Source organism: Triturus cristatus, chromosome 9, assembly GCF_964204655.1.
Source record: "Triturus cristatus chromosome 9, aTriCri1.1, whole genome shotgun sequence".
Classification (NCBI taxonomy): domain Eukaryota; kingdom Metazoa; phylum Chordata; class Amphibia; order Caudata; family Salamandridae; genus Triturus; species Triturus cristatus.
Window position 1 is genome coordinate 1,033,368,275 of NC_140592.1, and position 22,368 is coordinate 1,033,390,642.

Sequence of the window (22,368 nt, forward strand, 5' to 3'; positions counted from 1 at the left end):
GGTATCCTGTCCCCTTCTATCGGCGTCTTCAAGGCGTCTCTCAGGGGTCTTCTCGGACTCCGGCCTTGGTCCACGGCGTGGAGCTGCTCGAGGTGAAAAGGAAAACGAGGAAAGTGGGTGAGTGTCAAGTTCTATCAAGTGCTATGGGGTGGGGTAGTGAAGGAGCACCTCCAAACGAGTGACGATGGTATAAACTGGGGGAGTGGTAGTACGGGGGTAGGGTAGTAAACCACACAAGACTAGGCAAGGGGCTGTTTCCCTTAAGCGTCCGGTTTCTCCCGCCGCCCTACCTAGCCAGTGAACGCTTGCATGCCTGGGTTAGCCACGCTCCTCCGGGGGCGTGGCTGGGCGAAGTGTGGTCCTCGTAGCCCCTCGGCTCTCCCAACATCTTTGGATTCACGACGTCCTCTCCTCCACCAGATGGTATTCGCGTCCCTCTTTGTTCTCCTTCTCCTCTCTCTCTTCAACTCGAACTCCGACCTCCTCACTCCTTCGCTCTCCTCGCTCCTCTCGACTTACGGTGGTGAAATACACCCTATTCCGGGATCCGTCGTCTCTTGTTGGAGCGTTGTCTGCCACGTCACAACAGGGGACGGAGTGGTAGTCCATATCGTTCCACTTAAAGGTATAGTAACCCGTTTCTGCGGTAGTCTCGCACACTTCTCGTGATGTCAGCATCCAGTCTTCTTGCTGTGTGGAAAAAAAGGCGATTGGTCAGGTTGTGCCTCCCACTAATCTACTGCCCGTGTTAACGCCTCCCCGGGAACACCAGCCCTGTGACAACTATATAAACGGGCATTACGAATAAGAAAGGCTGAATTGGTGACTCAACAATGGGAATCACTTATTCTAGCTGCAAACTGGAAGAATAGTAATCTCTTTTGGGCTTCAGTCAAAAAGATGAAACAACCCAATTGTGTAGATCTAAAGATTGGTTGTCATATCTCAAGTCAGGACTGGGAGAACCATTAATCCAAATTTTATAGCCAGGTTAACCTAACTATAGACAACCTGCCGGATCCTGATTTTAGTTCAATTCAACTGACCCTGGAAGTGGTAGAGAAGGCCTTACAATATAGCGTTGGGGGCAAGGCACCTGGCCCTGATGGAGTGCCAATAGATCTTTTACAATACAACCCGACATGCTGAGCACCCTTATTATTGAATGTTTTGAATAGCCTCGTCACTGCTCCTACCCCCGAATTATGGTTGTATTCAATCATAGTGCCCATTTTTAAAAAAGGAGACTGCACTCGGCCTAGTTGCTACAGACCGACCTCTTTATTAGATACCACTTTAAAAATAGTGGGCAGAGTCCTATACAAACGTATAAACGACTCGGCACAAGAAAAAGCAATATTGCATCCCAGCCAACACGGCTTTAGACCCAAAGTAGGTACTATAGAGTAGTGCTTAAACCTTAAATTAATTATAGAAAAATACACACTAGCAAGAAGTTCCCTGTGTCCGAGCTTTTATGGACCTATCAACAGCGTTGGACATTTTTAATCGATCCAAGTTATGCTCCATTTTAATTTCTCTAGGCTTAGAAGAAGCGTTAGTACATTTTTTAGCCTATATGCACAGAGGAATGACAGCTAGAGTAAGGATTAACATCAGTGATGAGGTCACAAACAATGTCAACATTATGAGAGGTGTGAGACAAGGTTGTGTTTTAGCCCCGCTTTGATTTATTTTATATATTAACAAACTCCACTCTTTTTCAACTACTGTTACTACTGACGTTCCTCTGATCCGAAGCTCGCTGCTACCTGCCTTTTTGTATGGGATGACGCTGTGCTGATGGCCCGCACACCAAAGGCACTTTCTTCTTTAGTGAATGATTTAGTTACATTTATGGCATCATTAGATTTACAAACAAATTTTAAGAAATCTTTTATTATGTCCTGTGGCCCTAAGAAATACACCATCCCCGAAGTTAGGGGAACATAGGCTATTCAGCGCAAGCACTTTCACTTATTTAGGCATGACTTTTAACGATCGTGGTTCCTGGAAAACACATATAGTAAACAGTGGGAACCTGCCACGCCCTAAGAAAGGAAATGTCTTAATTCCCTCACTAAAGATCTATAGATCACAGTGTCTACCATCCACGACTGGGGCTGAGGTTTGGGGAACTGAGAGTTGCCATCCAGTGCAACTAGAGGAAAACAGATACTGTAGAAAGACGCTGAGTTTCCCGATCTGTAGCTCTAGTTTCATCTGCCACAACGAGCTGGGTCTTACCTTTGTTGAAGATTATATTGGCGCCTGCCCGCTGCTCTTTTGGCATGCAATTTGGCAAAACACAGAGGGAGCACTCATGAAAGATATCATAAAAGATTGCCTCAATTGTGATAATGGCAGGAAAATCCCTTGGCTAAAGTATATTGAACCCTGTCTGCTCACAATTGGTCTCAACCGGCTATTTGAAAACCCTGGGGGACCATGTCCCATCACCAAGAAACAGTTGGAGGCATGTTGGTACCTACATGTGCAGGCGGAGACAATAAAGAGGGAGTATCGGGCTATTTAAGCAGAAATCAGGACCGGACTGGTTGACCCATAGTTACTTGATCGGCCACACTTGGAGCATAGTCTACTTTTCCGTTTTAGGGAAGGCACTATAAAATATTAATTGAGCTTTCCATTAGGCTTTCAAGTTAGCCTAGATACCCATTCTTGTCCCTGTGATGGGAAATCAGGTCAATCAATGCAGCACTTATTTTTCTATGGTTTCTATTCTATACACACCAAAACCACCTTGGTTCCCGTGATCAAGAAGCTACGCATTAGTAATTTAAGAGAAGCCAACAATGTATTACTCGGATTGGATGACGAGGTCATCATAAATTGTGTCACTTTGTTTTTAAAAGTCACAGTGCTGTCACGCAAATCAATGTCTGCACTAGAAATCGTCTTTTGAGTTTATATATTTGTATTTTAAAATGGCTATTCTATGCTTGATATTCATTTTCACTATATTACCTTTTTTATGACAATGGTGGCCCTGATTTTAAAATTGTATAATGTATACTGTGTTGTTTTTATCTCGCATTTTTTATCTTGTACTTTTATGGTTTAAAATGTTTAAACTGAATAAAGAATCTATTGATTTGAATTGAGTGCCCAGCGTTGTTAGGAAGGTGAGTGCACTCTCTCTATAAAGGCTTTGCATTGGTAGGATAAGACAATGGATCAAATTGCTTGTAGTTATTACTTGTGGTTTTGAAAAATGTGAAAAAAAAATGATGGTCAATGTATTAATCTACCAAACAACCTTACTAGCTCACCTGTGCTAGAATTCTATTCTTCTGTGACTGCTTTTACACAGGAGATAAAAATTAGAGCCCTTGACTGACTGTACGCATAGATCTGCTTTTTAGGTCTGGTGTTAGCCTAAACCTTTTGATTTTACTAAAATATTTATGATATACTTCATATAGGGGCTTTCAGTCACATCTCTTCATCCATCAGCCTGTAGCTGTGTCATTCACATTTTGCTTCCGCCCACTACAGTATATAGCATGGGGCAGTTTGTCAGCCTACTTAAGCCACTGGTTAACTTCACTTTGAGTGACTGTATTTTTCCCTCTCGCAAGAAAAACATCCACACTCAAGCTAGTTCCCTTCTGTGCCAGTGCTTTTGTTTTTAGTTAATGATTACCTTAGTGATGCCTGTGTGTTAAGACCCTAATAGTGAGGCATTTCCGATGCACATCCCATCTTTATCAGATGCTATCTCCTGCAAAAACTCTTTAAATTCCTTTCGCAGTGGTTTGCTTTTCTGACTGCTGCTAATTCACAGCATACCTGATTGTGTCTATTTGAAACTTCTTTATTCGGTTATCCTATTTTTTCTTTCTCTCCTACTTTCTTTCTCTTGCCTTCCTTCTTTCTTTCTTGCCGTCCTTTATTCTTTCTTTCTTGCCTCCTTTCTTACCTTATTTCATTCTTGCCTTCTTTTATACTCTCTTGCCTTCTTGTCTTTTTTTTTCTTTTCCTTCTTTTGTGCCTTCTTTCTTTCTTTCCTCTTTTCTTGCCTTCTTGTTCCTTCTTTCGTTTTCTTTGTCTTTCACTGTCTTTCCTATTTTCCTTTATTTCTTTCTTTCTTTCCTTCTTTCTTTCTTTGTTTCTTGACTTCTTTGTTTTTTTTCTTTTTCCTATACCTTCTTTCTTTCTTGCCTTCCTACATTCTTTCTCAAAGGCAAGAGGCTGACAGCCAACACCAGACTGGTTGAATTTTTTAGGACTTTGTTATCAAAGACTTTTTGATTTTACTAAAATTATGTGTATAACATAGTTACTTATAGTGGTTCCTGATAGACTTCATTCATTAGTCTATGATTAGTGTCATTCACATTTCAATCTGCCCACTCCAGCATGCATTAAGGGGCAATGCATCAGCCCACGTCTGCCATTGGCTAACTTCGAGTTACAGCATGCTTCCCTTTCACAAGGAACACACAAAGCAGTTCCCTTCAGTGCCAGAGAGTACTATGGTAATGTGTGTTTTTTTAGCCTTTTTTACCTGTAGCAAGTTATTTATTTTTTATTGATGAGGGCCTGGCATATTCCCAAACAATAACATTTTGCAAAAACTTCTGTGGGGTTCCTGGGTACTTACCCTGGGTGGTTCCTTGTGTCCTTGCTCCTCTGGGTCTTTTGTCCCAAGCCCCGTTCTCCTTTGCAGTTTGCATTCCAGTTTCTTAATATATGGTTTGGTCTCCCCCTGGAGATCAGTGTATATTTGTGCCACTTACCTGATTATTGCAAAGTATTCTTGTGTATTGTTTTGACATCCCTGAGTAGGAGATATACCAATGTGTTAGTGATAGTGTGTGAAATAAATAAAACCTGTGTTCATAAACACTGTGTGGTTTATTTTCATCTAACCTACACTACTGATTAAAGATGGTAAAATAAGCTGTTTTACACTCCTTCAAGATAAGCCTGTAGGCTGCTCTCCACAGCTACCACTTTGATTGCTTTCAAAGGTTCTCAAAGACCACTAAAATCACCATAAGGGTTGTCTGGATTAGTGCAAGGTGCCTCACTTAAATAAGTGTGCACCATATACTAAGCTAGCTTGCTACATTGGAGGACAGAACAAAACAAGAATTGCCAAAAGGCTGGCGGCCAAAGCCAGACCTATTGGCTTTGCCAATGCTTTTTTGAAGTAATGATGTGTTTTTGTTTTAAAGGAGCTAGGATCCCCAAACCGAGTAGAATCAATGAGCCAAGGTCTTCAATCAGTTCCTTTGAACATTTCTACAAATCGTCTTCGTTCACTGGATACATTTAGAGGGTAAGAAATAATTTGTGCTCTTATTTTTGTCAAAACATTATTAAAATGTGCCTGTTAATGAAAAACAATTACAAAACCTACAAACGTGGAAGGTGGATGAGTGTGCGGTTTCCAAAAGGAAACCATTCAACATCCTAATATCTCATTATTTCACTGAAACCAATCTCTGGACCTACTCTTTGTCCTGTTGTTTTTTCTGCTATGCTTCGGTTCACCTAGTATAGCGTGAAACAGAATGCAAAGGCAACTATCTAGCAAGTATCCCTTGTTCCAGAAGTACATGCTTGCCTTTCCCTCATTAACTTCAGAGTCCAGGAGTGGATCACTGCAGAGCTAGATAAGGGTCAGACTCTATTATCTTGCTTATCACTGGCCAATTGTTTCCCTCACTTCACTATTGGCCCAAAAAAGCTACTCACTACGAAAACAAGCCAGGACCAGTGTATGGCATCTCTCCATCACTCAGTTCAGCCGATCTGCCTTGACAATAAAAACAAAAAAAGAACAGTACTGCAGCCACCACCTACAGCCAAACAGTTATCACTTGATGACCAAGCTGGTAAGGCTGGGTTATTTGTTTATAAGTAAGAGTTTATTAATTTGTGTGTGTGTGGTCAGATAGATAAGCTATGTATGTGCATGTATGTATGTGTAATTGACTCAGCAAATGAATGGATGGGTGACGTGGGTGAATAAAAGCATGGGTGGGTTTGTGTGGAAGCATTGGGTATTAAATATGTAGGTTTTGCATATGGATGATGCTAGGTTAGCGGTTGAAGGAATGGGCTGAGTTTGTATTTTTGAGTTGTCTGTAGCATACAGAATTAAATCGGTCTATACTGGCTGAGTGTGATCGGTTCCAAGAGGCTTTGTTAGCTAGGCCCAGCAGGTGATGCTCTGAGTGTTGCATGTAACTGTACAGGATGTGAAATGCATGCTGTTGCATGGATGTAGTTTATGCAGTAAAGGCTCATGCAAGTAGAAATAGATTTTTGGGGGGTGTACCACCTGTGACATTGACTTCCTTAATTGTGAGAAGAACATTGTCAATTGAGTGGCATTTTCATCTGTGATGGTTGTAGATGCATATTAGGTTTTGGGAATTGGGACTGGGAAGTGTAGGGGACGTTAAGCGATATTGATTTGAGGGCGAGGGTAGTGTAAACGTATTGTTGAAAGAAAATCTGTTCCTCAAGGCTGGCCTTCAGCTCTATGGAGGCTGCAAAAAAATTAGATGGCATTTGGGGAAGATGAGCGAGTGCTCATTTTGCAGGTTCACAGACAGTAAATGCAGCATTCATGATTAAGTAGCTTATGTGGCAATCTAATGCAAGGGCCATAGGTTGGTTTGCCACGCCAGCAGGACATGAAATCACTCGACAACTGTGTTTGTGTGCCATTGGGAAATTATACTAGACACTGCAGGAAAAGATTACTGAAAGCACCAACCAACTTCTGCGGGGTGGGAGAGGTGGGCGAGGGAAGAGAATCAGCATAGGTCCTCATACTTGTTGTGGGAAAACTGAAGTAAAGAAAGACAAGACTTCTCTTGGCAAGGCTAATGTAGGTTTACTCATCTCTGACGGGAGAACAGCTACCCTTGCAGAGGTACACAGCTGAACTCAATTTGCTGCTTGCAGGCAGGTGCTTAAATAGTTGAAAAGGTAATGGCCTAAGCACAATCTAAAACAAATAACCGGTCAAAGACTACATTAGTAAATCATAAATGTTTACATAAACATCACATCACCTGTGTCCTTAACCTCTTCTATGCCCATGACGAGATAGTCTCGTCATGGAGCACGGTTGCGCTGTGCCCATGACGAGACTATCTCGTCATGGACCCCGCCCGCTAATGTAACGCCCGGCACAGGAGGGGGAAAGGGCGGGGCACTGAAGGGGTTAAAACTTCTAACCTTTCCTCTACATGCTCTTATCGTTAGTTTAACGAGCATTTATAAAACATTAAATTCCCATTGAGACTGTATGCGTGTTTATCATTCTGCTTCCAAGACTTCCTATCTGACTCTGTTGACTCTTACCTGAAGTTAACTTTCATCCATATTATCCAGGTTACGTTTCCATTCACTAGGAGAATGAGATACTTTTTGTGTGCTGTGGTCATAAACACTTCAAGACTTGTTTAAACAGGTGTTTCCATTTAACTGAAACTTGCTGATTGTGCATTCTAATTTCTAGTGAACTCACCTATTTTGTATCACCATGAAGCTTAGGCCTGAACTGGTCTTTAACCACATATAGTTCTGCAACACTCTTTATTGATGTCTTCTGTAGCAAGATTTCTTTGTATTTAATTGTTCGAGGCATATGAGCTGCAGATTGTACACTTAGCATAGATCGCCATCTGGTGTTGGGCCCGGATGTTTGCAGTTTGTTTTTGTTCTTTGGACAGTCTTTGGAAGTCACGAGTTCGGTGACTCCTCCTTCGGTCCGTACTGCGCATGGGCTTCGGCTCCATCCTCAGATTGTTTTTTTCCGCCATCGGGCTCGGATGTGATACTTCGTGCTCCGGCTTCGAACTTCTACTGTTCCAGCCTCGACGGAAAATCCTCGTTTTCTTCGAGTTTCTTCATCATCATCTTCATCTCTCGAAGCGGCACTTTTCTCCATCCCGTACATCGGCACCGGCCTTCGGGCCATCCTCGACTCCGGTCCCGGCCGATGGAAAGGACTCCGTTCAAAAAGTGCCCAAAATGTGGGTCTAAATTTCCCCACACCGACCTCCATCAGGTGTGTAACCTTTGCCTCTCTCCAGAACATGAGGCCAGAGACTGCCCCGCCTATAAGTCTTTTCGATCAAAGATGACCATCTGGGATCGAAGAGCTCGACGCACCATGGCGCACTCATCGTCCGCAGCTCCACCGGACATCTTCGGAGACGGCGCCGAAGCTTCGGGGCAACTACACACCGAGCAGGAGGACGACGTCGTCAGCGCTTCCGAGGCCGATGACTCCGACGTGAAGGACATCACACCAGCGCAGCGGGTCGTGAGTACTGTACCCCCTCCCACCCCCGCGCCCAAAACCAAAGAGACTCAGGTTACACCCTCGCCTGCTGGCCTGGGTAAAACCAAGAACAAAGCTTCTATCACCCCACCTTCGGGCCCGGTGTCGAAGCCTCCAAAGTCTCACGGCAGCTCGGGCTCGAGCCAGCCGACGTCTGGTGCCGAAAAACAGCATCCGGCACCGAAGAAAGTAATATCCAGCTCGACCCCGAAGCCACCGGTGCCGAAGCCTGGACTCTCGGTGCCGACCAAACACAAACACAAATCCGTCTGCACCGACGCTCCGGCGCCGAAAACTCCTTCGACGCCGAAAAAAACGGAGGCCCCAAAAAAGCATGGCGCACAGAAACCATCGAAGCCCTCGGTTCCGAAATCATCGGTGCCAGCGGACGATTCGGCGCCACTGGCTCTGTTTACACCAGACCCTCTGCAAAAGACTCTGTCTAAAGATCCAAAGACTGGGCTATTGACTTTAATTATCAAGAAAAGACGCCTTGACACTCCGGCTCCTCCTCCACCACCCAAACGGAAGGACTCTGCTACTTCTCCCCTCAGAGTGCCCTCCCCACTACCTCCTCCCCTGCCTCCTCCACCTCCTCCACCCCCTCCCCCTCCCAGGTCTCCGCCACCTTTACCTCATTACTCTCCGACCCCGTCCCCAGATCCGGACGACGGGGACCCGGATTATGACCCGGCGGACGCCCCAATTGACCCCACTCCACCGGGGACCCCAGACCCATGGGAAGACTACCACAACCCTGACATACCTGATATGCCTCAGGACGACCTATACCCATCCAGGCCGTCTCCTCCAGAGGACTCCTTAGGGTTTCATCATTTAGTGCAGAGAGCAGCACACTACCATGGGGTGGACATGCACAGCGAACCAGTGGAAGACGACTTCCTACTGGACACATTTGACATACAGGACAAATCCACATCTATTTTGCCCATGCTTAAGGGTGTCACCAAGCATGCTGCAGAGGTGTTCAAAGACCCTGTCAGGGCCAGGGTACTGAAACCTAGAATAGAGAAAAAGTACAAGGCAGCACCCACAGACCCTGCATACATTAAGGGCCCTGCTCCCCTAGATTCCCTAGTTGTCTCCACAGCTAGAAAGCGGGCTAACTCCCAGTCCTCAGGAGAAGCCCCACCGCCAGACAAGGAATCGAAACTTCTAGACGCGTCTGGCAAACGCACCGCCTCTCAAGCTGCAAACATGTGGCACATTGCAAATACACAAGCGCTACTTGCGCGCTATGACAGAGCACACTACGACGAACTTGAGGCTCTTATGCAGCACCTTCCCGAAAAACACAAGCGCAGGGCTCATGAACTGATACAGGAGGGTAAACTAATTACAAACACCTCCATTAAGTGTGCCCTCGATGCAGCCGACACTGCTTCTAGAGCCATAAATACCAGTGTCCTGCTTCGTCGCCATGCCTGGCTCAGGATCTCAGGGTTCAAGCCTGAAGTCCAGGCGTCCATACTCAATCACCCTTTTGACCAACAAACTCTCTTTGGGCCAAAGGTAGACGAAGCGTTGGAAAAGATGAAAAAGGACTCAGACACAGCAAAGTCTATGGGGGCACTCCAAACACAAGCCTCTAAACGTTCCTTTCGACGCTCATCCTTTCGTGGCACAGGCAGAGGCTTCTCCACCGATAGCGCCTCTACCTCCTACAAGTCCCCTCCTCAAAATACCTTTTCAAAGGGCAACCAAAGGGGTGGTTACAGAGGCAACAACAATAAGGGCAGGGGCAAAACTAACACCACCCGCTCTGCCAATCCGCCCGCACAATGACTTCCCTCCGCTCCCCCCAGACCATCCCACTCCGGTCGGGGGCAGACTACAAAACTTTATCCACGCATGGGAATCCATAACATCGGACAAATGGGTGACCCAAATTATTCGGTCAGGGTACTGTCTCGAGTTAACATCCACCCCACCCAATATCCCACCAAGGCACCGTCCAATGTCTCAAGAACATTCCACACTCCTCAAACAGGAGGTACTCTCCCGCCTTCAAAAACACGCTATAGAGCAGGTTCCCGTCAATCAGCAAAATCTAGGGCTCTACTCCCTATATTTCTTAATACCAAAAAAAGACGGGACCCTCAGGCCCATTCTGGACCTCCGGCCTCTAAATGCCTACATACATTCAGACCATTTCCACATGGTCACCCTACAACAAGTCCTCCCGCTCCTCTGTCAGGGAGATTTCTCACTACCTTGGATCTGAAAGACGCATACTTTCACATTCCAATACACCCCTCTCACAGGAAGTACCTCAGGTTCGTGGTGGACGGGCAGCATTACCAATTCACGGTTCTCCCCTTCAGGGTTACCACCGCACCACGTGTGTTTACCAAATGCCTAGCGGTAGTGGCAGCACACCTCAGACGTCAACATATTCACGTCTTCCCTTACTTAGACGACTGGCTGATAAAAGCCACGTCCTACCACCAATGTGTGCAACACACAAACAGCACCATCCAACTGCTCCACCAGCTAGGCTTCACGGTGAACTACCAAAAGTCCCACCTCATACCATCTCACACAAAGCAATATCTCGGGGCCACTATAGACACCTCCAACGGTATTGCTTATCCAAACTCAGCCAGAATCACAAGCATTCAAACCTTACGCAAAACATTCCTGCCTCAACACTCTCTTCCAGCAAGAGTGTTTATGAAGCTCATAGGAATGATGGCGTCTTGCATTTTCATAGTGCCCCATGCAAGACTCCACATGCGTCCACTTCAAGAGTGCCTAGCACAACAGTGGAACCAGGCCCAGGGTCAGCTGACGGATCTGGTGTTGGTGGACGGCCGCACACATCACTCTCTGCAGTGGTGGAACACCACAAACCTTTCCAAAGGGCGGCCGTTCCTGGACCCGGTTCCTCAAGTGATTCTAACAGCGGACGCATCGCTCTCCGGCTGGGGAGCGCACCTCCTACACCTCACAATGCAAGGTCTATGGACGCCACAGCAAAAATCGCTCCACATCAACCATCTGGAGCTCTTGGCGATCTTTCTAGCCCTAAAATCCTTCCAAAAACAGATTTCGGGCAAAGCAGTCCTCATTCGCACAGACAACATGACTGCAATGTATTATATCCAAAAACAGGGGGGGACACACTCTCCCCAGCTCTCCCGCTTAGCCCAGAGCATATGGAGATGGGCAATTCCCCAAAACATCTTTCTCCTGGCACAGCACGTTCCAGGCGTACAAAACACCATGGCAGATCTGCTCAGCAGACAAACGCAACAACTACACGAATGGGAATTGCATCCACAAGTTCTTCACCCATTCTTCCAACAGTGGGGGCATCAAAACAAAAAATGCCCAAGCTTCGCCGCCAGATACCCACACCCATTGTCCAAGGGCAATGCGATATGGATGAACTGGTCAGGCAGATTTGCATACGCCTTTCCACCTCTCCCACTAATTCCATTAGTGGTAAGGAAGCTACAACAACACTCCCTGACACTCATTTTAGTAGCTCCAACGTGGGCCAGGCAGCCGTGGTACACCACACTACTACAACTATCAGTGGTACCACATCAAAAACTGCACCTATCCCCATGCCTCCTAACCCAGAACCATGGAGAAATCAGGCACCCGGACCCAGCTCAGCTCAACCTTGCGATCTGGCTCCTGAAATCTTAGAATTTGGATACCTTAACCTTCCCCCTGATTGCATGAACATCATCATGGAAGCCAGACGTCCTACCACTAGAGCATGCTATGCCGCAAAGTGGAAAAGATTTGTAATTTACTGCCGTAACAATACAATCAACCCTTTAGATGCATCCATACAGCACATCATATGCTATCTGCTCCATCTTCACAGGTGTAACCTGGCATATTCATCCATACGCCTACACCTAGCAGCAATTGCTGCTTATCTACAGAACAGACAGCATTTATCACTGTTCAGAGTGCCCGCTATTAAAGCCTTTATGGAAGGCCTTAAACGAGTAATTCCTCCCAGGGCACCACCTTCCCCTGTATGGAATCTAAATGTAGTTCTTACACGGCTAATGGGTCCGCCCTTCGAACCAATGCATAAATTTGAGCTACAGTTTCTCACCTGGAAAACAGCTTTTCTCGTAGCTATCACTTCCCTTAGAAGGGTTGGTGAAATACAAGCGTTCACTATACAGGAACCCTTCCTACAAATACATCACAGCAAGGTCATACTTCGTACAAATCCAAAGTTTCTGCCCAAGGTCATATCCCCCTTCCATCTCAATCAATCGGTGGAATTACCTGTCTTCTTCTCGCAACCTCAATCTGTTGCAGAAAGGGCTTTACACACACTTGATGTTAAGAGGGCTTTGCTGTACTACATACAGAGAACGCAACCTTTCAGGAAGACTAAACAATTGTCCGTCTCCTTCTCTCCACCACATAAAGGCAACCCCCATCTCTAAATCAGGGATAGCTAGGTGGATTGTAAAGTGCATACAAATTTGCTATCAAAAGGCAAAAAGAACATTATCTGTTCCACCCAAAGCCCACTCTACTAGAAAGTTAGGGGCTTCTATGGCTTTTCTAGGGAACATACCCTTAGATGACATCTGCAAAGCAGCCACATGGTCAACACCGCACACCTTCACAAAACATTACTGTGTAGATGTGCATTCCAAGCAGCAAGCTAGTGTGGGCCAGGCTGTACTAAAGACACTTTTTCAAACCACTGCAACGGATACCGGTGGTCACCGCTAAGGTTGGGTACTGCTATATAATCTATGCTAAGTGTACAATCTGCAGCTCATATGCCTCGAACGGAATATGCTACTTACCAGTATGCATCTGTTCTTGGCATGTAGAGCTGCAGAGTTGTACACGCCCACCCGCCTCCCCGGCTACCTGTATCCGTTCCAGTCCATCTTATTTAGATACAACACACATGGGTTTCTCACTGTTATTACTACGCTCCATCATTTCCCTGTTGGCGAAAAACAATCTGAGGATGGAGCCGAAGCCCATGCGCAGTACGGACCGAAGGAGGAGTCACCGAACTCGTGACTTCCAAAGACTGTCCAAAGAACAAAAACAAACTGCAAACATCCGGGCCCAACACCAGATGGCGATCTATGCTAAGTGTACAACTCTGCAGCTCTACATGCCAAGAACAGATGCATACTGGTAAGTAGCATATTCCTTCTCTTCAACATTCCCCCCTCTAGTTGATATTTCAACTACTTTCTCTAATCCTGGATCCGCACTTGGTATCAAATGATATGTATTGCCTGAGCAACTACTACTTGTGTTAGATGGCCTAACCATGACCATCCCTCCCACCTTTGTACTCATCTTCTTACAACAAGCTATAACTATTTGAATACTACAACATATCAAAAGCAATAGCACAAGAAATGGCGATAAAGCCCTAAACCACTGGTTCCCAAACTGTGCGCCTTGGCTCCTTGGGGAGCCGTCCAACCTAGCCAAGGGAGCCGTGCACCAAGCACTTTAATGCATTTAATGTTAAGAGTCTGTTGGCTTCAGATAAACAAATTAGACTTAAACACATGATGTCAATGATTTGTAAGTGACATGTCTAAAGCTGTAAACGTAGTGCTTAATTGATGGCATTTCGAGGGAGATGACCTCCATATTTCACTGGATCCCCACGTTCCAATGCTCCCAAAGTAAGCGGATGATGCCTGATTTATTTTGTTAGACTCATTAATTAATAGGTTTGTTTTTTAGGTCTCGCCTACGCAGTGCGCATGCGCTGCATAGGAGGGGACCTTTTGGAATCGATCAGCATTTTGGCCAAAAACATGCACTTTTTGCATTGCTTTCTATTGCAGCGCGTGCACATTTGGCGTTTCCCTTGCGGGAGTGAGCTTTGGCACCATCTGTTTGTAATTATGTTGAAAACAGATGGTGCCCCTGCTCGGTCCCGCAAGGGAAACGCTGTGTGTGTCTGGCATGCAGACCGTGTCAGTTGCCTTTCAATTCGATGGCACGCCGCATGCCGCACCTCTACCCTCATCTGCCGTTTTGGTCTTTGCCCCTCCCGTGCTGCGATTGGCTCTGTATATTTTTTATGTTTTATTTTGTTTTGTGCTCTTCCGCACTATATTACCTTATATTTTCAGCTGGCTAAAAGAGATATCGCTAAATGGTGGAGGTTACCCTTTCCTCCTCTGATAGCTCCCTGGAAGCAGTAATACGATACAAAATCCTAAGCATTATATTTTATAGTGCACGGACACGCTTTACTAGGACGAATGAGTATAAGAGCGTGCAAACAGAAATTAATTTCAGTGTTTGAAGGGCCGATTAAGTTTCTTTTCTCAGCAAGATACAAATGCCTTTACAAACCAATACTTTGTATAAATATGTTAGAACTGAGAGCCCGGATAATATTCGGCCTCTTTCTGCTCTCCCATGTGCCCCCTTCGAGATTTTCCTGTCCTTCCTCAGCCTCTTTCTGCTCTCCCATGTGCCCCCTTCGAGATCCTCCTTGCCTTCCGCATTCTGCCAGCACCCTCCTACCCAAGTCGTCCACCACCACGTCCACCACCACCACCATGTCCACCACCATGTCCACCACCACCACCATGTCCACCACCACCATGTCCACTACCACCACCTCGTCCACCACCACGTCCACCACCATGTCCACCACCACGTCCATCACCACCATGTCCACCACCATGTCCACCACCACCACATCCACCACCGCCCCGTCCACCACCACCACGTCCACCACCACCATGTCCACCACCACGTCCACCACGTCCACCACCAACACATCCACCATAACGTCTACCACCTCCACCACATCCACCACCACCTCCACCACGTCCACTACGTCCACCACCACAACGTCCACCATGACTATGTCCACCACCACCACATCCACTGCCACCTCCACCATGTCCACTGCCACCACCACCACGTCCACCACCACCACATCCACAACCACGTCCACCACCACCATGTCCACCACATCCACCACCACCACCACCACCACCACCACCACCACGTCCACCACGTCCACCATGTCCACCACATCCACCACGCCCACCACCACGTCCACCACCACCACATCCACAACCACGTCCACCACCACCATGTCCACCACATCCACCACCACCACCACCACCACCACCACGTCCACCACGTCCACCATGTCCACCACATCCACCACGCCCACCACCACGTCCACCACCACCACGTCCACATCGTCCACCACTGCGTCCACCACCAACATGTCCACGTTCACAACCACGTCCACCACCACCTCCACCACCACCTCCACCACCACCACCTCCACCAAAACCACCACGTCCACCAAAACCACAACCTCCACGTCCACCACCACCACCTCAACCACCACCACCACCACCACGTCCACCACCACCACGTCTGTAGGAGAGTAGGATCTGCTTCTTATAGTTTTTCGACTTTAGTCTGGCTGGGGCCCTGCTAATCAGGACCCCAGCCTAGCTGCTTCCTCTCTAAAATGATTCCCAGTACTTTAGGTACACTCCAGATTGGATTCTGGGGAACCCTTATAAGTCCCTAGTATATGGTATACTATGTACCCAGGGCATAGGTACCCCAGAGGCTTACCAGGGGCTGCAGCATGTATTATGCCACCCCTGGGAAGCCTTCCAAAATGACACCACAGGACTGCAGCTACTGCAGCCTGGGTAAGGTAGTGCATGCACCCCTTACTGAGATATAGGTTCACTATATCTCTCCATATCACTGCACATATAAACCTATCAGTCACCCCTATGGCAGGCCTTACTAATCCTGAAGGCAGGGTGCTGGGTTTTATGTGAGAGGGTGCCCATGCATGAGCAGAGCCCCTCTGCAGCCTTTGGAACCTTTATTTTTGGGTTGTTTGCAACCAAACCATATACTCTTTAAGTGCATTATAACCAAACTGTAAATGCTAACTTTAGGATGGCTGCTCGGAAACATGTCGTGTTTGGTGTCAAACACCTTGGAATCCTACCCCCACACCAGTAACTGGTGTGGAAATATGATCCCACCCTTCTAGAGGGAGAGACATGACAGCACCGGTATACCCGGTACCACCTGGTATCACAAGATGGATGCTGCTAGCCACAGACACAAGTCTGCCCTCCTGCTGCTGGACGAAACTGCGGCATGGGAGGCCTGGACAATAGGTTTCCTGTCACAGGGAGGTGTCACCACCTCCCAGACATACTTTAGTGTATTGGGGCTAGGTGGGTCCACTCCAAGAGTGCTTTGAAGTTCAGCACTGGGGGCACATTTGGTGTCCCTGTGCATAGTCCAGTTCAAACCGGTTGTAGGGGTTACCAGCCCCTGCTCTTGCGTGAAACTGGGCAAAGGAAATGGGTGTATTCACCCCTCTTTCCTAACCCTCCCATAGGTGGGTCCCCACAGTATGTCCAACCCCTTCCTTGGGTATAAAGAAGGAACCCCGGACTACAGGACTTTAGATTACACCTGGATGAAACTCTGATACTGAATCCTAGAACTTCGACAATCTACAATGAACTAGATGACTGAAGAATCTCCCTTGGAGTAAAGGAGTTACTCCCCTGCTTGGCAGGCACCAAAGACGCATCTGTCTGGTTTGCATCTCCGAAGCTCCCTCCGGAACTCCGAAGAATTTTGCAACACAGGAGGTGGGTTTCCGTGGTCTCTGAGGTCGATCTGTGCACTCAGCAATTCTGAGGCCTGTATCCCTCGTGGAAGACCGTGCAAGCCGAACCCCTGGGCACTGCGGCCTTTTGCAGAAGCATCTGCTTTTCAACGACTCCTACAGCTGAGCTTTGGGTTACTTGTAGCCCTGACCCCGAGCAGCATTTGCACCGAAGATTGCCCGCCTACACTCCACGAGTGTTCCGTGAGCTGACCCTTTATATTTTCTCTCGAGGTCCCTTCGCGATCCCTGGTCCGTTGACTGGTGGGTCCCTGTGAAGGCAACTTTAACTTTAATTGGGCTTACCTGCTTGCTCCAGACGTGCCCTGACTCTCCATCGCTTGGGGTGTCCCCACACCGAAGCATCTTTTCTCTTCCTGCGTGGGTTGCTGTTGCCAAGGCTTGTTGGGTCCAATCCGGGCACCGACACCGCAGCACTCGACATCCTTTGTGGGACAGCTCGAATCCAGCTCCTGGTCATCCTCGACGCCTCCTGGTCCTCGTGGCTGCAGAGTCAAGCTTCACCTCTTCACCTCTTCGCACCTGAAACACCCGACATCGGTGGGCATTCGTCTATCGTGCCCCTGGTCACTGGCAAGTGACCCAGACTCTGTCCCCTCTTCTTTCAGGTTCTTCTGATCTTCGATCCAGGCTTGGATCACTCCGGACACTTCTCTCCTTCCCGGCAGCAGCACTTTGCAGCAGATCACCATTGAAATCAACGACGATTCCCGACACCATTTGACACCTATGCACCCGGCTTCCCTGGGTTAGGTAACTCGAGTACTCTGATGCTCCCGTGGGTGCTGGCCCTAGAAACCCCTAAGTCTAAAGGGGTTTGCTCAAAGTCCTCTCCTAAGTGTCCTTAACTTCTAAAATTCCAAACACGACTTTCCCATAGAATAATACGGGGCTCGCGCCTGTGTTCTCACACTGCAAGCGTCCCCCGTGGGTCTCCTGTGTCACTACCTTGGGTGGTTCCTTGGGGTCCCAGCGATTCTACGTGCTCTAGGCACTGTGTTTAGTCAAGTCGTGGTTCTTATACCACTTCCTTAATATATGGTTTGGTCCACCCCTAGGGCCCATTGTATATTGTGCTGTTTACTGTTGTTTTAGAACTGTATTATTGTGTGCCTTGCTCTCTAACTTCATAAAGAGGTTAGTAGAGAGTGTTTAGAAATAAATACATATATGTTATATATATACCTTGTGTGGTTCTCCTTTCATATAGTGATTCAAGAGGTTATAATCTGGTAAACCAAGTTGCTTTACACTCCTTCAAGACTTAGCCTGAAGGCTGCTCTCCATAGCTACTACTAGTATAGCTTTCAATTAAGGTTGTCTTTAAACCTATCATCAATAAGGGTTGTTTGGACTGGTGCAAGGTGCCCACTATAACTAGTGGACAGAATATGCCAGGCCAACTTCTCACAACGTCCACCACCACCACGCCCACCACCACCAACACGCCCACCACCACGCCCACCACCAACACCACGTCCACCAACACCAGTACGTCCACCACCATGTCCACCACTACCACGTCCACCACAACGTCCACCCCCACCACGTCCACCACCACCACTACGTCCACCACCTCCACCTCCACCACCACATCCACCACCATGTCTACCACCATGTCCACCACCACCATGTCCACCATCACCATGTCCACCATCACCACCGCGTCCACCACTACCACCACCACCCATGACAGGTAAAGTGTCGCTGGAGGGCAGGGGTAATAGGAGTGTCAACCCCGGCTGTACATGGGACATTTAAGGATGCATTGGGTGCGAGAAGACGGGAATAGGGGCTAGAAGTATTACACCAGACCCAAGATACATTTTGAAGAGACGCAGTGTCACAGGGGCTCCTGTAAAAGCACTTGCAGCATCTCTACCTCACAGTGGCATACCTGCACGAGCAACTCACTCAAAACATAGCATAGCCAATAGGTCCCGCCTTTGGGACCTTATAAGTGTTTAGTCGTGCAACACTTGTTGTTGCACCAAGGATATTGTGCTTGATAACTAAACACTCATAAGGTCCCAAAGGCGAGACCTATTGGCTATGCCAATGCTTGTTTCCAAATGCATTTGACACCAATGCAAGTTATTAAGAAAGTACAGTTGTCCTGTCTATTAAACACACTAAGTATTATTATGTATTGACATTTGTACTTGAATCATAGGTACTTTCAGTACACATTTCTTTCAGTACACACACATTTCCAGACAGGCCTGCCCTCTACTTGAGCACAGGAAGTAAAACACCATATACAGCATAATGCCAACATTTGGAAGCAAGAAAAAGGGACGTTTAAAAAAAAAAAAATCTATTTTACTTGCATTAATTTGGAGGCAACTTTAGGGAGGAGACAGCAAACATAAAGCTGTATGTGATATAAAAAATCGCGAGTCACGCTGCTGAGAAAGGTGTGTTGGCATGTATGACATGGGTAGAAGTGCATGCAAATATTCTTTAAGCGCAGAAACACTTTGACAAAGGGGCCTACATGCATAGGGGTGCTATCTGGCACTGTAAATGGGATAATACGTTTTGAGAGGGTACTCTAAAAAAGGCATGGGCAAAGAAGTTTAACTTGGAATATTTTATTAGAGGCGCTGCCTTAGTAATGTGAAACACCCTGCGTATATGATCATATTGCCTTAATCAGCTTCTTCCCAATTATTTTCAGGGAGAAAATGCAAGTACTCCCGAGGCCGGGCTTACATCCACCCCACCCGCCAAAAACATTAACAGTGGGGAGCCACGGGCAATGGCCAATAGGTCAAGCGAGCCGCAGGCCCAAAAAGTTTGGGAACCACTGCCTTAAACAGTCCCGATATCCAGGATGGTAGCTAATTAAACCACCCTCTGAACCATTAATCTGGGGCACCTCCTTCATCCACCATTTTCTTTTGTAAATTGTGCAAAGTTTGTATGACTCCTGACAATGTTCCATTGTCCGCATTGTTTAATGGGGTGTAAGTATAACAAGTAGCCCCTATCTTGGCGCATACTCCTCCTTCCATGGCGGTCATAAGATCAAGTACGTAGCGGTGCTGCATGATCATCATTTTCATGGTTCGCAGCTCTTCCTTTATGGCATGTAATCTGTTTTTAGTGGCATTAATTGCCTTCAGGAGTTCCCATCTAGTTATTTGTCACCATCAAGCTGTTGTTTTACCTGAACCAACAATAAAACACTTCCAAAGAACAACTGAGCATCATTGAACAACCTGTATTCTTGGGGAACATCTTCCCAAGTGGTAGTACCATAATATTCTGCAGCTCTTCTCCTCCGGTGATGATGTAACAAAATTGTTGGATGGCTCATGGGGTGATCATGTAGTCTAGAAATGTTAATTCCCTGAATGACCAAGACTGGTGTGTGCAAAGTAACCAAAGAACAGAGGTCCTTCCAGTTAGGTGGAAACTGGCTGTATAGCCGTTCTCCACACTGACAATAACAGGCAATGAGGCTCGAGGTGCCCCCCATCGGTCGTGCTATTGCAGTTGATATTTTTCCCTACATCGATGGTGCAGTTTCGTCTTTAACAAAAATAAATAGACATTAATTTCATCACTGTCTGAGGACTCACTGTATCCCTCCAAGTGTATAGCACAATATTATCATCGCATACTTGCACACGTTCCTACTGCATCCTGACTAATATCAGTACCATTCCATAGGCATATGGCCCTACAGGAAAACTCAATATCAGAATGCCATTGGTCATGGGCATAAACTGATCCAGTAATATTGAGACCTGGCCTATGGACACAAACAGAGGATAAAGGGTTTACTAAATAACTGTCACACTCGGTGGGCGGGTGTGTCACTCCTAACAAGCCTAAACCTAGAACCATTTCTATCCATTCTGTTGGGGTGGGACAACCTGTTTTCTGCATTCGTGCAATCTCATTCTTAATGTCCTGTCTATCTGTAGGATATATAATACTTCTTCTAAGGAGTCTTCTTTTGTGGTATTAACTACAAAATGTGCTACCTTAACATGTCTGCTGCATTTGGGCCTTAGTCCTACAGAGACAGATGTGTCATAAGGCTGTTGTTGGGGATACTTCTTTAGTTGAGTGTAATGTCTCTGATTCTGTGGCATGAGGTATCCATGATCACCCAAAACATGATTCATTGATTGTAGGAAAGTGCCCCATTTTGCATGGTTGCTGACCACTTTTTGCCTGATGTTGCTCTTTGACTGAGTGTGTCCTGGGCTCCTGCCAACAAGGTACCCAGGGCCTGTGTTCTCTCCTTAAAACTGTACTGTTGAACACCCAATTGTGCAACTCACTGGCCACATGTAAGTCCTTTGTAAAAGGTAGCATAGGTACCAAGGGTAAAGTGACGAGGGAAGGCCTCTAAGGACTGCAGCACATATTTTGCCACCCTTAGAAGCCCTGTACCTCAACACACACACACTGCCCCTGCAGGCTGCATGTTATGGTGCAGAGCAAAGTGAAGAGTCGACATGGCACACATCCCTGTGCGCCATGCCTGCAATCCACTGTCTGTGGCTTAGGTAAGCCACCCCTCTAGCTGGGTGCACCATACCTACCACTTGTGAAGGTACAGGTGCATGAGCCCTGTACCCCTACAGTGTCTACGTCCATTCTTAGACAATGTAGGTGCAGTAAAGCCATAAAGGGTTTATGGTCTGAGAGTTTGTCACTACGAACTCCACAGCACCATAATGGCTTTACGGAAATCTGAGATGATAGCACATTAAACCCACACTGATGACAGTGTTGGATTTAATGCCAAATGCACTCAGAGGGCATCTTAGAGATGCCCCCTGAAAAACTGCTTAACTCTAATGTCCTGGCTGACTGGCTGCTTGACAGCTGCCATCCCCAGACATGTTTCTGGACCCCTGGGTCGAGAGCCTCCCGCTCTTGGGGTCCTGCAACAAAGCACATCCTGGGCAGGGATGCCAAGCCTCCTCCCCCAGGATGGGCAGGGTCCATGAAGGGGAAGCTTCAAAGTCTTGGCGCCTTTGTGAGCTGATCCAGCCATTTGTTGCTCCCAGCAACAAGCCCCCACCGGTTCTGACTCCCACTTTGGGTGGAAGAATCTGTGGGAAAACCAAGATAGAAGGAGAAGTGTGCCCACCTTTGTCAACCCCACCCCTCAGGTGGGGGAGGCAATTCGAAGCACAACTCTCTGTCCCGCCATCTTGAAGACGGGGGACCCAGCCAACCAGAGTGAGGCTTATGCCTCCCTCCCACTGGAGGGTGGCATAATAAGGGGTGTACCTACCCCAAGGAAGAGATCCATTGGTCCCGACCTGTAGCTACCTATAATGCCCCTAAATTTAGTATTTAGAGGCAA

At 47.0% G+C, this 22,368-nt stretch overlaps 1 protein-coding gene across 1 annotated transcript in view; it reads left to right on the plus strand.

The window, feature by feature from the left end:
- Positions 1–22,368, plus strand: part of HGSNAT (heparan-alpha-glucosaminide N-acetyltransferase) — a 507,378-nt gene that overhangs the window by 125,562 nt on the left and 359,448 nt on the right. Inside the window, exon 7 of the mRNA XM_085626788.1 lies at positions 5,205–5,308. Coding sequence (XP_085482914.1) covers positions 5,205–5,308 — 104 coding nt within the window. The remainder of the gene's footprint in view (positions 1–5,204; positions 5,309–22,368) is intronic.